At 56.9% G+C, this 16441-nt stretch overlaps 1 protein-coding gene across 1 annotated transcript in view; it reads right to left on the bottom strand.

Annotated features, from left to right (window-relative positions):
* WNK2 (WNK lysine deficient protein kinase 2) overlaps window positions 1–7293 on the bottom strand; it is a 116389-nt gene extending 109096 nt beyond the window's left edge. Inside the window, 2 exon segments of the mRNA XM_032477421.1 lie at window positions 5850–6520; window positions 7052–7293. Coding sequence (XP_032333312.1) covers window positions 5850–6518 — 669 coding nt within the window. The 5' untranslated portion in view covers window positions 6519–6520; window positions 7052–7293.
* Window positions 7294–16441: the final 9148 nt, after the last annotated feature.

The raw sequence follows: 16441 nt of genomic DNA, 5'->3' as shown, positions 1-16441 counted from the left end.
CCAAAACACAGCCTTTGGATCGTCTGTGTCCAGAGGCAGATCCTAATCTGCTTCTTAGAGATTCCAGCTGCTGTGTTCACACCCCGTCCTTATCTGCAGCTCAGACAATAAAGCAGCAGCAGCCAGGTGCTCAGGCAGAGGTGCACAGGCCCTCAGTCTGCCTGGGCCCCCAGTGCCACCCCAGGGACCCGCCTCCAGCCGAAGGCAGGCCTCCCTGCTCCCCCAGGTTAGGCTGGCTCTCCGCTTCAATCCCTGCTTCTTAAAACTGCAGGAAGCAGTGAGTGTGGGGTGAAAAGAGGCTTAACTCTGAGTGCCTGCTCTATGCTCAGTGCTGGACGTACTTCTCAACACTCGCCATGGCCCTGTGAAAGTCGGCCGGCACTATCCCCAGTGCACAAACGGGTAAACTGAGGTTCTCAAAGGCAGATGCCCTCCCTATGGCCTCCCTGCTGGGAAGCTGCAGGGCTGGGGTCTGAACGCAGCAGGGCACCCTGCTCCCAGTGTCTGTATGCACTGGGCAGGGTGCCCAGCCTGGCTGCGAGACTCCCGACACCCCTTCGTAGCACATCAGGCAGACGCTGGCACCCACCTCGCCATTCAGCCACACAGACCACAAAAAAGACCCAAGCTTGCAGCCTGCAGGACTAGGTCAAGTTCCCCTCCATCAGTAGTGACCTGGAGCTCTGCGCTGTCACCTTGGGCATCATCCAGTTCCAGCCTGAAGCCAGCCCAAGGCACTGGCCCCAAGAGATGCCTACAGCCAGGCAGGGGGCTGCTAGTCCCAGCCATGCTGGAAGGCGAGTGGCAAGCACCCAGCAGGTCCAGCCAGCCCAGGACTGGAGGACAGTCTCTCCCTAGTCTCACTCTCTTGCCTCCTTGCAGGCTTCTGGCAAACATCCCTCTTCAGTGAGAACCCAGCTCTCCCACCATGACCGTCCTGCTCGCTGTGGTACCCCAGGGCTGGAACCTGGACACATGCTCAAAAAATGCCTCGTGAGCCAATAAACCACACTGGCCTGCACTGCTGAGCCTGGGCACAAGACCCAGCACTGCGACATCCACTCTCTACCCTCCTCCTGGCACTTCTTTTTCCTGCCACCATCACGTGCTGGCTAACAGTCCACCAGCAAAGTTTCACCCAACTCAGAGTGATACTCCAGCCACCATCTAGAAGTGGCACAGGATGTAGGGAGATGCCCACTAGCCGTCCACCCAAGTTAGACCGTCTGGGGATCCCTCCTCTGGGGTCCAGGTCACGGGACAATTTAGGCCTGAATCAGGCTTCACCTGGAACCCTCACATGCCAGAGCCTCCTGGAGAGGCACACACGCAGCCACAGGAGCACCTGCTTCCAAGAAGGAACAAGCTGCGATGCCCAGTGTGCCCACAGAAGTGACCCACAGCTCGAGCCGCTTGCCCATCGCTGCTGACCACACTCAACTCACCAGCATCACTTGGGGGCAGGGGAGGGGCCTCTGGGCTCTGGACACCCGCACTTCTGCACCGGTGGGGAGGTCAGGAAAGCCCCGTCTTCACAGGCCTCTGCGGCAGCTGGCAACAGCCTTGCTCGCCAGCCAAACCAGAACCGTAGTCAGGGTGGCATAGGAAGTATCATTTGAGAAAGCAAGCTCAGCGTTGACTCCCAACTGCTTTCAAATTATACCTCTGCCGACAAAATTAAGCTCTGAGCAGATTTTAAAAATAAAAATAAAGAGGAGGGTGACCACCAGGCAAACTGAGTTGAGCCCTTTCTAAGCAGCCTAGTCCAGCAGACAAGCACCGTCCTCTCCGCAGAGCCCCTCCTCTCCCCCCCTCAGCCGGATCAGGCTGCCTGTGGCTCCTCTGAAAGCAGACGAGGCCAGCAGTTGAGCCTCCGACAATGATGATGCTATGGGAGGGGCCTCTCAACCCCAGGCCTGGGGCTGCCCCGCATGGCAGGACCTGTCTATGAGAGGTGATGGTACACCTGGATGGACAGGTATGCCAGCTCAGCACCCAGGACAAATGGGGCACCCACAGCCATGGGAGAGGTGCCAAGCCACACCAACAGCAGGTGGACCTGGCCATCCTCAGAGGACAGTGAGGGGACCAGCACGTTTAGCATGGCCGCACACAACAAGCCCCTACGGGCATTAAGAAAGCGCAGGTGGGTGAATGGGACACAGAGGTCCGGCTGGGGTGAGCTGAGTTGGGAACACATGGGTCCTCAGTGGCCACACAAAGGAGATGCCAGCAGGTCACACATCATCAGGTCTGTGATCCCCACACCCACAAGCCCCGCTCTGGCCTGGAGCACAAGGCCATGGCCGCCCCATGGGGGCCCAGTCACCTCTGGGCAGTGCAGAGCCGCAGGAGGACAGCTTCATGACAGCACCTGGGGGAGCCAGAGATCTGTCCCTGGCTGGCCAGGGCTCAGGCCCCATGGTACCTCTTTAGGACTCTCACACCCCTGCGAAGGCCCTGCGAGTACTCCAGACAAAGGGACAAGGACCGATACCTCCATGAGGCAAAATGACCCCCACACTGGGCACAGGCCAGGACATATAGTGCGGGAAACATGAATTCTGAGTGGAATCCCCCAAGAGGCAGTGCCCAGCCTTGCAACAGCCGCTCACAGCCGTCTTCGGTGAGGAGGGGGTAGCACAGAGGAGCTGAGACCCGGTCTCCCTTGAAGGCAGGGGACTGCTGATGGGAGGGGGCAGCACTGACCAAGGAGGCTAAAAACCAAGGCTCTCTCCAAGCTCCGAGGAAGACAGAGGAGAAGCAGGTGGTCAGGAGGAGCCAACAAGGCTGCCTCCGACGAGGCTCCTGGACACTGGCCGGGATCCGGGCTGGCTGCATTTTCTCTGCTCGGAGACCCACGCCTTCGGCTCAGAGGCATCAGCAGGTGAAAGAGGGTGCCCTGAGCCACCTGGGGCAGGGCTGGTGGCCCAGACCTCCCCCGCTCCCCACCCAGGCAGCCCAGAGCCGACCAGGAGCCCCCAGCTATTTCACGGGGACAGGATGGGGTCTGTGAGGGGCGGGAGCTGGCCGTGGGGACAAGGGAAACGTGAGCCAGGGTGAATGCAGTGGATCTGGGTGTGTTCGCACTCCCCCTGTTGCCACTGTAATGTGCTCTGGTGCCAGAAATAAACGGTTCATTCAAAAGGAAACAGAAGGGAAGGTAATACTTTAAAATGGCTTCCCCCCAAAGAATCAATGTCAGCTTTGAACGTCTGGAGAATTCAGGACGTGGAAACACCTCGCTGCCCTTGGCTGTGATATGAATACATACTGCGCTTTCTGCAAAGCTCTTTCAACGCTAAATTATATAAGGAAATTGGAAGTCAGGGACCTCACATTCTCCAAGCCGGACTTACTAGGTCCAAAAATGCGGCCTTTCCTTCCCTTGGCAGGGAACCCTGGAACAAGCAAGCAAGTGACACTGTCACAGTTCTGGGGCAGGCCTGCGGGTGCTGACAACCCTCTATGCTCCCAAGGGTCGGAGGAGGAAACAGACTTTGGAAGGTCGATTTTCAGGGCATTCCAAACCTGCTGGCTGAGGGGCTTCTGGAGGTTGGGGAAGAGGGAGTGGGGGTCAGACGGCAGGAGGAATCCTGCAAAGCTCCTTGCACCGAAGGCAATACTCCTGTCAACTCGTCCTCCACTAGGAGCCCCGATGCCTGGGAATTCTGGGGGCCGGGTGGAGGCTGAAGGTCTCCACACTGTGCACTAGGAAACCCCCTTCTCCGGCACAAAGCCAGCATGCCACCTGTCGCCCTTCCTGGTGGTCCGAGAGGCCCAACGTGGTGCCCTGCTCTCCACCTTCATCTCCTCTCCTAAGGACAGCCACGCCAGGCTGGTGGCCTCCTCCCATCATGCTGCAATCCCCCTCTGCCATCTACATCCTCGCAGGTGACCTTGGAAGGTTCTCAACAATAAAACAGGGGAAACAACAGCCTCCCGTTTGGTGAGGAGGAGGATGCCACACAGCAGGCTCTTAGCTGCTGTCCTAAGCTGGGTCCTTCTGGGGTAAAACCCTCTCAGACCCGCCCAGCAAAAGGCAACTGACCCGAAATGCTGCACATCAGAACGGCTTCCTGGCTGGCTTGGGGCCCCCGGTAACTACTGTATAAGAAACATAACCAGACAGATTAGAAGCCAGCTCCCACCTTCCCACTCCTACCCAGAGTTCAGGACGAGAATCCCCCTGGACAGCAGCCAGGCTCCGCTCCGGTGCCACTCTGCTTAGGGACCCGGGGGCAGAACAACCTGTCTTGCCCTAAAGGGAGTGGGGATGAACAGCCTCCTCCGAGGGTCACATGAGCCTGCAATGCCTCAACCAGATCAGCTGGGCTCCGCTGCTCAGGTCTAACCCAGCTCCCGCCTGCTGCAGCACCCCGACTCCCACCCTCCACCCTGCAGGGGCATTCCGCGGCAGAGCCTCAGTGGGTGCTAGCACTGCCACACTAGGTCACTTGGTAAGAGCAAGAAAGTGGGGAGGGAAGGCACATGGCCACGCTGTAGAATTAGGAACCCCTCCTCTCTCTCTGGTCTTCCCTTTCTGGGTCCTCTGTGTTCACACGCTGCAGTGATGCCCAGCTCACTCCCATGCGGTCCCCGCACACCCCAGGACCCCAAGGCCAGCCCTCAGCAGGGCCCGAACCTGCCGCTGTGAGGGAGGGGAGCTCAGGCCCTCCTGAGGGACTCAACAGTTCACTGGACCCACCATGAAAAGTCCGTATTTCCACAGCAGAACCAAAGAACAGTGGGGAAGGGTGGTCTCTGGAGCTCTGCCTTGGGAGAAAGGCTGAGGACAGGTGGACACCAGATGAATTCGTCCAGCTCGCACATGCACACACACACACAGGCCAGCCTGCAGGAGCCCAGAGGACAAAGCAACCAAATCCCCTTTCTGAGCCAGAAAGGCAGACTGCCTGCAGTGTGGCAGGCGGCCTGCGTCAGGACTGGAAGGGCCCAGCTAACTTTACAGGGTGCTGAGGCAGGCTTACATCCGCACAGCCAGCTCTTGCACAGGCCAGCCCCGTGCCTGACAGCTGTCCCCCCAGACAAGGGAGGGCCCGTAAACACCCACTGAGACAGGCACTGCCCCGTGGCTGGCCCAGGGCAGCTTGAGTTACCGTTTATATAATCTTCCAGGGCTAGGGCTGACACAGTCAACGTGAGCGCAAGGTTACGAAAAATGTATGTCCAGAGCCTCTGCATCCATGAAAACAAAACAAAAGAATACAAAACAAAACCCCACCTGCATTTTGCACGACTTGGTTTTAAGACTGCTCTCACACTCATTTTGTGAACGAACAGGATCTGGGAGAACCAAGAAGCCAGTGACAATACTTCTAGGCTCTGTCCACAGGCCCCAGGGCCCACCAGGCTCACCTTAAACAGACCCCAGGTCAGAAGAAGCCCCTCTGATATCCCCATCTGGGGCATCTATGCCCTGCAGGACACAGGAAGGTGCTCATTTAAGAGCAGCTCAGAGTCCCCCAAACCGCCCTGTGCCCACCTGGACAGGGGGCCTGCAGCCCCCACCACTGCTTCTGCAAATACACAGCCGATCCAGACAGCCTGCGTCAGTACGGCCCAGAATTAGGAGTAAAGACGGAGCAGCACTATAGACACGCCCTCCAAGCGCCCACTCTCCAGCACTGGCCCACACTGTGTCACCCTTAGATACCACACACCGGGAGGTCCAGCCTCCATCCCCCAACCTTCACTACACAGATCGCCAGCACAACCAGCCCCCTACACCGAGGGTGACACACACGGCCGCCTAAGGCCAGGCATGGCCCTGGGCAGAGCGCATTTGCATTTGCACACCACCCACCTGCAGCCAGCACGCTCCTCACCTGCAGCTCGCACCAGGCCACCTCCACCCAGGTCTCCGTGTCCAGCCCCTTGTAGACTGTCTTGAAGGAGCCGCGGCCAAGTTCAATGTCGAACTTGAGGAAGCGGCCGTCCAGGGAGGTGGCCACAGCCTTGAGGTCGTCCTCGTCGTCCTCCTCCTCCTCGGGCTCCTCCCGGCGTGCGCGCCCGAGCTCGGGCCTCACCTCGGGCGCCTCCGCGTCCTCCTTCCTCGCAGATGCTGCCTCCTCCTCCCGGGGACCGCCGTCGGGGGCGGGCGCGGGCACCGGGTCCGGGCCAGGCTCCTGCGAGCCCGGGGGCTCGGGCCCGGGATCAGCAAGGGCTCCCGGCGACGCGGCAGGAGCGACAGGAGCGGGGGCGGCCGGGCGGCCGCGGGCGCGCTCTGCGATGAGGCGGCGCGTCTTGCAGAGCAGGAGCACCCTGCGCTGCAGCGGCTGCGGGGGCTGCGCCCCCGGCGCCTCGGCCGCCTCCAGGCCCGGCGGCTCCTCCTGGTCCGACTCCACCACGCTGCGCCGCAGGAAGCGCTGGGGCCCGGGCCGCGCCGCCCGCGCCCGCGGCACCGCCGCCGGCTCCGCCATGCCCGCGGGCCCCGCACCGCGCCCGGCCTCCATCAGTGCGCCGGGGGCGTCTCGGCGGCCGCCATCGCCGTCCATCTCTGCGGGCAAGGACACGCAGGCCCGTGTGAGCGCCGGCCTCGCCGCACCTGCCCGAGCCGTGGGATGAGACAGCGCCGCCCCGGGACCCCCGCCCTGCCTGCCCCGGCCGCGGAGGGGCCTGCTGGGCTACCCCTGCGGAGGGGACTACAGACAAGACCGGGAGAGCCGGTTGGGAGCTGGGCTGTCCCTGGGGACCCCGGGGGAGCCTGCAGAGGGAACAGGAGGCTGGGGAAAGGGGCACCTGTGCCCTGCCCTGCCCCGGCGAAGGGGGCCTACCGGGATGTTCCTGGGAGGTTGGGGGGTGGGGGTGCAGACGGGACTGGGAGGCCTAGGTTGGGGGGATGCGGGTGCTGTGCTCTGCTCAGCCCAGGGCCGCAGAGGGAACAAGGAGGTTGGGGGAGCGGAAGGTACTGGACAGGCGGCGGCTCCACAAAGGACGCGGCCGGGGGCGCAGGAGGGACGCGCGGGGAGGGGGCTGCGGCCGCGCGGCGCGCACACAAAGGCGGCAGGCGGGGGGGCTCGGCACTCACAGGGTGAACCGGCGCCGTCCATGCCCGCGGCCGGGCGGCCGGGGCGGGCGAGGCCGCACTCAGGGCCGGGATCCGCGCTCCGGCCCGGAGTCCGCGCTGGGTCCAGGGTCGCTCTCAGGGCCAGGGTCGGCGCTTTGGGGCCGGGTCACCCTCGGCGTTGCTCGCTGGGGCCGGCCAGCTGCGAGGCCGCGCTCCCGCGTGCTGCTTCGGCTCCTCGCGGCTGCGCTCCCGCACCGGCTCCGACCCGGCGCGCGAGGAGGGCGGGGCATTCGGCTGCCCGCCCCCGGCCGGCGCGGCGGGGCGGGGCCTGGCACGCCCACCTGGCCTCGGGCTCGCTCGGCCACCTGCGGGCCGGACCTCGGGGCCGCGCAGGCCCACTGCGGCCTTCATGCTCCCCCTCTAGGCTGCACTGCTGGCCCCTGAGGCTCTTTGAAATATGCCCCTCGGGGCTGCTGGTCATGGACGGTCTGTTATCCCCCCTACAAGAACTGGCTTGGCCATCCTGGTTTGTCCACCTAAAAAGGCTGCCGGTTCCTTCAAGACTTGGTCAGTCCAGGAAGACACCCTGAGTTTCAAGCCTGTCCGTGATGGACATGCATAGACCTGTCCAAGGGAAAACTGAGAAAGGATGGAACTAAGCATGTTCCAGACAGACACATGTAAGCCAGTCTGGTCTCTGTGGGACACACTGATGGCATGTGGGGATCACGCCTGCCTGGTGATGGGGGAGACCACTGGCTATTCACATCATTGCCTGCAGGAGGCTGCCCACCCGCAGCTGGCATATGTGCACAAAATGGGAGCAGTAGCCCCACACATTGCAGGGGCAGCCCAGGTGCTGGGGGATTGGGAAAACCTGTTGCTGACTGAGTGTTATGTGCTCTCTGAGCCCTTAGGGGTAGTTTCATGCAGCCCTGCTTACATGCCTCTCATGATAGGGAGATCACTCTCTGCTGACCCATGACCACTGGAGTACACAGCTAAGCAGCTAGTGAACAGGTCACAGTTTGCACATCCATGAGATTGATCTAATGTTCAGCACACAGTTGGTGTTCAACAAATGCTCACGGAGGCAGGAAAGAAGGGAGAGAGAGCCTGTCCTCTGCCTCTGCTCTAATCAGTCCCCAGAACAACTCACCGGGAGGAAGGTCAGGGTCTAGCCTTCCCCCCAGGGAGCCTAGTCAAGAGGTATTTTTGGGGTGTCTGTCTCTGAGTGGACTCAGGCAGCCGGAGGCCAGTCTGTTGGTCACATCTAGTCTCGACAACTATGTGGGGCCCATCCCAGGAGCGAGTGAGACAGCAGAGAGCCCAGGTCCCATAAAAGGGCAGGGGCAAATGGCGGCGGGACTGTACCAGGAGACCAGAGCAGGACACAGCAGGGGTGTCCTGGGGTGATAGGGGCAGGGCAGGCCTCCCAGGGACCTGAAGGCGATGGAGGTTCCTGCTACTGGGAGGGCAAATGACTGGGCCCTCGAGTCTCCAGCCTCTTGAGGAAGTCTCCCCATCCAGTGGGGGCCAAGAAATTCTGTAAGACAATTTTTTTCTTCTTCTTTTATAATAAGATGATATAACATTTCCCTTACTCCCAAATTGGGAAATGTATTGCTTTTTAAATCACAGCTTCATTGGAATATAAGTTACATCCCATAAAATTCATTTAGTGTACAGTTCAGTGGTTTTTTCTGGTATATTCACAGAGTTGTGTGATCATCACCGCTGTCTAATTCCAGAACATTTTCATCACCCTAAAAAGAAACCCATGCCCATTAGCAGTCACTCCGCATGCCCTCTCTCTCAGCCCCAGGCTAGCAGTAATCTACTTTCTGTCTCTACAGATTTGTTGATTCTCGACACTGCATGTAAATGGGATCATACAACGTGTGGTCTTTTGTGACTGGCTTCTTTCACTCAGTCTAACATTTTATGTCATCCACGTTGTGGAATACATCAGGTCCTCACTCCTTTTTGTGGCCGAATAATATTCCGTTGTAGAGATATACATTTTGTTTTTTAAGAGCAAGTCCTCATTATATAACTTTTATAAGACAGAAAAAGTAGAAACAAAAACTTTTTTAAGTCATTCACGTGTCACTACCCAAGTGTGACTCCCATGACGCTCCTCGCCCTGTGACAGGCACATGTCTTTTCATCTGCAGCTGTCATTCGGGAGACTCTCAGCAGGCTTGCATCAAATAACCAAATAATGATTCAAATCTTTTTTTCCTAGGCAGAGAGTTACTATCTAATTTTACTCAGGCTTATGCTAGAAGCTAGCTTATTCAGTCCAGAGAACTCGGTTTTAGCTCTCAGATGTCCTGGGATGTGCAGGTATTTGAAATTCTCTGCCCAGGACCCTGCTGAAGCAGGCCTGCTGCCAGGTGTGGAGGAAGCTGTCAGCCTCCAGTCTCCCCCTAGGGACAACTCTCAAACTGCACAGCTCAGCCCCTGGCCCCAGGAATTTTTTTTTAATGGACACAACTTTTAGAAATGGTTGGAATACTACTTAACCAAAAAAAATGATAAAAATAATGCCATTTGCAGCAACATGTATGGCACTGGAGAATGTTATTCTAAGTGAAGTAAGCCAGAAAGAGAAAGAAAAATACTATATGATATCACTTATATGTGGAATATTAAAAAAAAAAGACAAATGAACTTATATACAAAACAGACTCAAAGACACAGAAAACAAGCTTATGGTTACCAGGCGGGAAGAGGGTGGGAAGGAATAAACTGGGAGTTCAAGATTTGCAGATACTGACTGGAATACATAAAATAGATAAACAAGTTCATACTGTACAGCACAGGGAACTATATTCAATACCTTGTAGTAGCTTACAGCAAAAAAGAATATGAAAATGAACGTATGTATATTCATGTATGACTGAAGCACTGTGCTGTACACCAGAAATTGACACAACATTGTAAACTGACTACACTTCAATTAAAAAAAAAGAAAGAAATAGATGGCGTGTGACCTCCCGCAGTTGCTTGCAAGAGTTGATGCCAGTGTCCACCACCTGAGACCCGCTGAGTGAGCCTTCTTTTAGTGTCTCAGAGCAGGATTCAACTTGGTCTGCAAACAGAAGGGCCAAGTGGCTGTAAAGATCTGCATGGATCACGAAATATGGAGATGGGCAGAAGAAAACACAGGCCATTTGCCACGTGTCCATCTTCTCCTAAAGCCCCAGGAATTTGATCCAGGGATCTTGAGTAACTAATAGCTGTCCAAAATGGGGGTGGGTGGCTGAGCCCACTGGGCGGTAGGGCCCCAAGTAAGTCATGCTGCTGAAATAATGATAATGATGATAATCCCCAGTGCTGAGCTAAGTCTTCGCAAAAATTCTCACCTTGCCCCACACTGGCCTAGAGGGCCTCGTTATCAGATGGGAGACAGCAAAGAGGTGAAGAGACTTGCCTGAGTTTGTCGGCTGCAGGCAGTGGGCCTGGAAATGAACCAGGCCAGCTTACCTGCCTACACTCCACTGTGAGCTGCCTCTCGGCCCGTGTCTGCTGCCATCCAGCCTTTTCAGGCCTTCGTGGCCAGACCCTGCCCATCAACTTTTGCTGGCTCCAGGGGCCGGTCCTCGGGCAAGCGCGCACACACCCCATGATGCCTGCTCTCTTATATCCTCTCATAACACCTCTCTCCACGTGGTGCCTGGAGCTCCAGATCTGCTGGCTCTACTGTCACACACCCATGACCCAACTCACCCCTCACTCAGCCCCTGACAGCACTGGGGCCAGGTCTGCGCCCCAGTTCTCCCAGCCGGCCTCTGGCTTCAGGGAGGCATTGCCAGTGGAGGTGCTGGCAGGGGGTACAGAGGGCCCTCCATCCATCACATGGGTCTGCTGCCCTCCAAGGGAGCAGCCAGTGCCCAGCAGCACCCCCCCACACACACACACACTCCCAGTCCCCCAGGCTGAGCATCCCTTGGGGTGGCTGTCCCTCCATGCTCCACATCTTCCTTCTGTCCCTATGCCGTGTTCACCACTGTCTGGGTTCCAGTGGGAGCAGAGCCCCTACTATGATTGCTCAGCCTGCCAGCATCTGGCATTTAACCCCTGGTATCAAATTCCCTGTGTTGGAAGTACCCACTGTGGTTTCTTTTTGCTGAATGGATGCTCCGCCCAGTCTCAGCCTCAACTCTGTCCCCCCAACTCTAAATTCCTTTCTCTTAGGGGCTTCATCTTAATGGACAGGCCAAGGGGTCAGGGCCCTCCTTCAATTCTAGCTTGACCTCGGGCCCAACCACGTCTGCCCTCCACAGCAGCCCCTGCCCCGAGCAAAAGGCCCCAGGCTCTGGGCTATGTGCTCCTCTTGGGCTCACGCCAGCCCTCACTCACCACGGATTCACTGCCTGTGTCTCATCCTGCTGCCCAGATGGATTCACGGGGCAGACTGGCACAGGCTTCCTGAAAGTAATTCGCGGTTGCAGCAAGAGTCTAGAGAAGTGTTTATACCCTTTAAGTCAGTAATTCCCTTTGGGGGAATTTATACAAATGAAGTGACCAGCTATGCAGACAGTGGTGTGTGAAGATGTTCACTGAAGGGTTGTTTATAATAAGCATTAGGAATAACCTAAATTTTCAGCAATTGGAAAAAGGTTCAGTAAACTCTTATTCCTACATAATCAAATTTGATGAAGAACTCTGAATGCTCTTCAGGGAGTGTTACAATGGCACAGGAAGTGATTACAGAAAATTTGAAGTGACAATGCACAGGAGAAAAACCAGAAAGGAACACACCAAAATGTTAGCAGTGGTGCTTCTGCTTTTGTGCTTTATTCTGCACTTCAACAAGAGACGGCTGCACCTAACTGTCTGGCCTGTGTCTTTGGGAAAGGGGGCGCACTGATCCACCAGGGGACTGGAGGCATGGATCCAATTCAGATCCTAGCACCACCCACTGGCTGTGACCTTCAACCCATTAATTAATTTCTCTGAACTCCAGTTTCCTTGTTGGTTACAGAGCAGTGGTGACGCCCAGCTCCCAGGGTTGTAAGAGAATCACTAAAGAAATCCCCAGGGGTTCCAGCAGCCCATTAGGATGGAAACCTGATAGCCATCTTGGACTCTGGCCACCTCCGGCCCTGCCACCTGTCTCCTTGCCGGTGTGACCTGTCCATGGAATGGCCCCTGGTTCAGGAGAGCCATCCAAACCCCATTTCCACAGGAGAACCCACAGGTTTGAGGTCTTGGCGACCTGCTCAGGACCACCGAGCCAGCCGATGGAGCAGACACGTGGGCTCGTGTGGACAGAGCAGAGAGAAGGAGCAGGGGGAGCCAGGCCCCACAGGCCCTTGGACCAGAGCCCACGCCACTGTCAAGGGCAGGTTCTGACGCATGGCCTTGATGGGTTGTCCTGCCAGCTGGGGTAGCTGACTTAGGCCCAGGGTTCACAGGGCTCTCTCCCACCCAGAGTTTCCATTTTACACTCAGGGGCCCTGTCAGCCTCCATGAGAGCCCGGGCAGCCACGCCACTCTCCATGTGATGCAGAAGAGGCTTCTTCCACTGGCTGGAAACTCGGCCTGCTTGACTTGGGGTTTTCCTGCAGACCCAGTTTGAATTGCAATGCCTGTTCGCTCAGAATGAAGAGGTGCCCGGGTGACGTAATGCACCATCCAGCACCTGCCGGGCCTGTTGTGGGCCTGGCCCAGTGTACACAGTGAACAGGACCGCATCACGTGAGGAGGCACCGCCTGTCTCTCAGCTGTGCTTCCTTCTCTGGTGGCTTCATGCGCAGTCTGACCCGTCCTGAAGGAGCCACCCTTGGCCACCAGCAGCTCCACGTCAGCATTCCCAGCTTCTCCCTCCACAGCCCTAGAAAAGCCCTGGGAGGGAACATCTTTAGTTGGCAGGTCATGTGCCCGTCCCTGAACCACCCCGGTGGACAGGGCTAGAATGCTCTGATCGGCCAGACTGGGCGTGTGCCTCCCATGGGCCCAAGGACTAGGTGTGGGAGGAAGGCTTGTTCCGAAATAAGGGGAAAGTATCCCACCTACACCCTGATCTTGACCTTGGGGAAGCAGGCTTGGCTCCCCCTTTGAAGGGCTGCACCAAATCCCCCGGGAGCCCCAGGCACACTTCTTAGCCTCATGGCCTCAGTTTGCTCATCTGTTAAATGGCTCGCCTCATCAGGCCATGCAAGGGTGAATGGGAGGGCACACAGTAGGTGCTCATTAAATGTTAACTCCGCCCTCCTGGAGTCAGCACTCTGCACATACCTGCCAAGGGAGTGGATCACAGCCTCTGGGGCCGTCAGGCCGCAGCATGTTTTTCTAGAAGGTTTTATGTGAAGTGCATCCAGGAATGAAGTCACCGATCGATAAACCACAGCAGTGACCCCTCGATTAACAAACCCTTATTGATCTTAGAGACAGAATTGCCATTTTGCAAGATAATTTGGCACCAAGGACCAGAAGCATACTCTGCTTTTGAATAAAGATCTGAAATATGACTGGCACCCACAGGGCATCAGCAGGGTCCTGCAGGCAGCCTCGGGCCCTGGGGAGATTTCTGCAGCAGCATCACAGGGGCGCCCAGGCTGGGGCCGAGCCCTGGAGCCCACAGGATAAGGATGTGACAGAGCAGCATGTGCGATGTGGGGTGTGACATGGTTCTGGTCTGTGTCTTTGAGGATGTGAGGGCTGCGGTGGGAGTGGCGGGGAAGAGGTGCCTTGGGCCTGACGCTGAGGGGCGGAGGCCAGCGCAGACACCAGCGAGACCAAAGCAGGTCTCTTAACCCAGAGAGGGAAGGGGAGCCACCCAAGGGCACACAGTGAGCAGGCCTCAGAACCAGATCTACAAGTTCAAAAGTTCTACAAGTTCTCGTCCCAGCCAGAGAGAGCATTCCGTGAACATTCAACAGGCGTGTGTGCAGACTTCCAGGCACAAGAGCAAAGGGAGGCGGGGAGGGCGGGCAGGGAGATTTTCAAAGGAAAGCTAAAACTGGCTAAATTTTAAAATATCAAGAAACAAGATCGAAAGGCAGGCATTTCCTTGAGGAAAAAGACTCAAAGCAGATATGAAAAATAAGGTATCGTTAATATGCAGAAGCTCATTTGAGTCATTATGGGTTCAATCTGAGTGGAAAAGACCAGACTCCCAAAAGAAAAGGGAACAGAAGCCGGGCTCAGACAAGCACAGAAGGTCACAGAATGTGTAGAGCCACAGTTTGGTCTCACTGGGAACTGTCGCGAGGCAAGTGAGACAAACGGGCATCCGCACATGGAGATGAGCGGACCCGGTTTAATACTAAGGCCCGGTGCTGGCGGAGGGGCGCAGACAGGCAAGCCGTGGGCAAGTCCGTTGGTCCAGCCTTTCAGGAAAGCAGCTTGGAAAGGCTTCCTGCTTACTTACCCTGATTCACTTTGAGGACCTACCCTGAGGAAAGCAAAGATTTGGACCTAGAGTTGTTTCTCTCATATAGTTACTATAGATGCCGAAAGATTGGAAATGATCAGGTTCCAGCAGGAAGGCTGGGTAACCCTTCATTATCCAAAGCCAACGGGTTTGCCATCACCTGTTGCTGCAGCAAACGTGGACTCATACACTCGGCACTGAGTCCCTGGCACAAGAAAGCTTGATGTATCCTGGAAGCTCAAAGAACAATTGTTAAATCAGCAAATAAAAGAATGACCTCAAAGAAAGTACACCGGCTATCAGCAGTGGACTTCCGCTTAGGTTAATTCCAATTTTTTTTTTTTCAATTTGTGCTATTCTAGTGTTTTCCAACGGCAGTCACAGCTGTCCGTCCCATGGCTGTATCATGCGCCCACCTGCTCGGCCAGCCCTGAACCAGCTGCTGGGTCAGAAGTTGTGATCAATTTTGCCAAATTGTCCTCAGGAGAGGTTGAACCAATTTACACTTCCACCAGCAACGTAGCCTTGCCCACAGAGCACGCTAATTGGCTTTTGCATTAGGAGAAATGTGGTACCCCAGCAAGGCTTTAATTTCCGTGTCTCCTGTTACAGGTGAGTTCAGCCTCTGCAGCACAGATCCAATTCTCTTTTCTTTGAATCGCCCACATAGGGGCTGGTGTCTCCTGGCCCTGCTGACTCCCCAAGGTCACCGTGAGTGTGACAGAACAGGTGCCTGCAGGGCTTCCAGCAGGCAGCTCAGGCCAGGGTGTAAGAGGATTGGTCCAGACACGCGCCCCTGAGCACCCGCTTCCGGTCTCAGATTACGCTGGGGCTGGGGCTGGGTCAGCGTCTCCCCACCCAAGGCCCCCTGTCGGCCTGTGCCAGGGCTGGGTGGGGGCTGCTGGAATGACTGCTTAGTCCATGCCTGGTTCCTGCCAGCCAGAACCCCCGACCCCGTGGTCCCTATGCCTGCCTGCAGCCCATGGCTGGTGCTGGTGCTCGAGGTCCCCCACACCACGTGGGCAGTGCTACCTGGAGTCCAGGGTGTTCTCAGGGTGGCACCTGGGGAGGGGCTAGCGTGGCCCAAAGGTGCACAGCGGGTTTGCTGCTCATGAAGCACCAACACCAGCATTCACTCACAGGGTCCCAAGGCAGCCTGGGCCATTGCCCACCCACCCCCACCCCCACCTAAAGGAGGGCTGATCTCCCAAAGGGCAGAGACATCCATCAGCTCACCTCAGCCAGGCCCCATGAGGCTGCATCCTGCTCTCCTCAGACTGAGCCCACCCCCATCAGCCCCTCCCTCCCCGCAGCCCAGGCAGGCCAGGGCAATAACTCTTGCCACTCAGAGCAACAGCTTGGGAGTCCATTCATTGTGGCATTTTAACCTTCATTTTTCCAACAGGAGGACAGCACAGGACTTAGCATTCTGGGGCACGAGCAGGTCTCTCCCATCCCCATCCCCGCCCTGTTTCCCTCCACGTGGCCCACAGGAGGTGCCGGCTTCCGCGTCCTCAAAGGCATTTTCTGCACATGGACCCTTTCACTGTTAGATTTGCCCAAGTCAGGGTGGGCCAAGCACACTGCTGCCTCACTTTCCTCAAAATTCTGATCCTTTTCTTGGCTCATCTGTTTATACTGTAAACACTTTACTGCAAACTACAATGTGAACCCAGAAAAGTGCATTAAACAGCTTAGAAGATGACTACAAAGTGCACACTCACATGACACCCTGGGACCCCAGAACTCTGTGCTCCCGTCTTGACACTCCAGAAATAGCCCCAACCCTGCCTTCATAGCACGCACAGCCCAGACGCTATTATGTTGTCTACAATTTTGCTGCCCGGTGAGCACCCTCGAGCCCTGCAGATGACTTTCAGGGCAGGAGAGGCACTGGGTGAGCCTTTCCAACCTCAAATGTGGCCCAAGGGCTCAAGGAGCCCAGCCCGAGCCTGAACGCTCTGTATGGAAGGTCACAGAGCAGGGCCCCACGCCCAGAAGCCCATGGTCAGCGTGTGGGTACC

The sequence above is a fragment of the Camelus ferus genome, chromosome 4 (genome assembly GCF_009834535.1).
Source record: "Camelus ferus isolate YT-003-E chromosome 4, BCGSAC_Cfer_1.0, whole genome shotgun sequence".
Classification (NCBI taxonomy): Eukaryota; Metazoa; Chordata; class Mammalia; order Artiodactyla; family Camelidae; genus Camelus; species Camelus ferus.
Note: the sequence above shows the minus strand (reverse complement) of the source record. Positions and strands in the feature narration are given on the sequence as shown.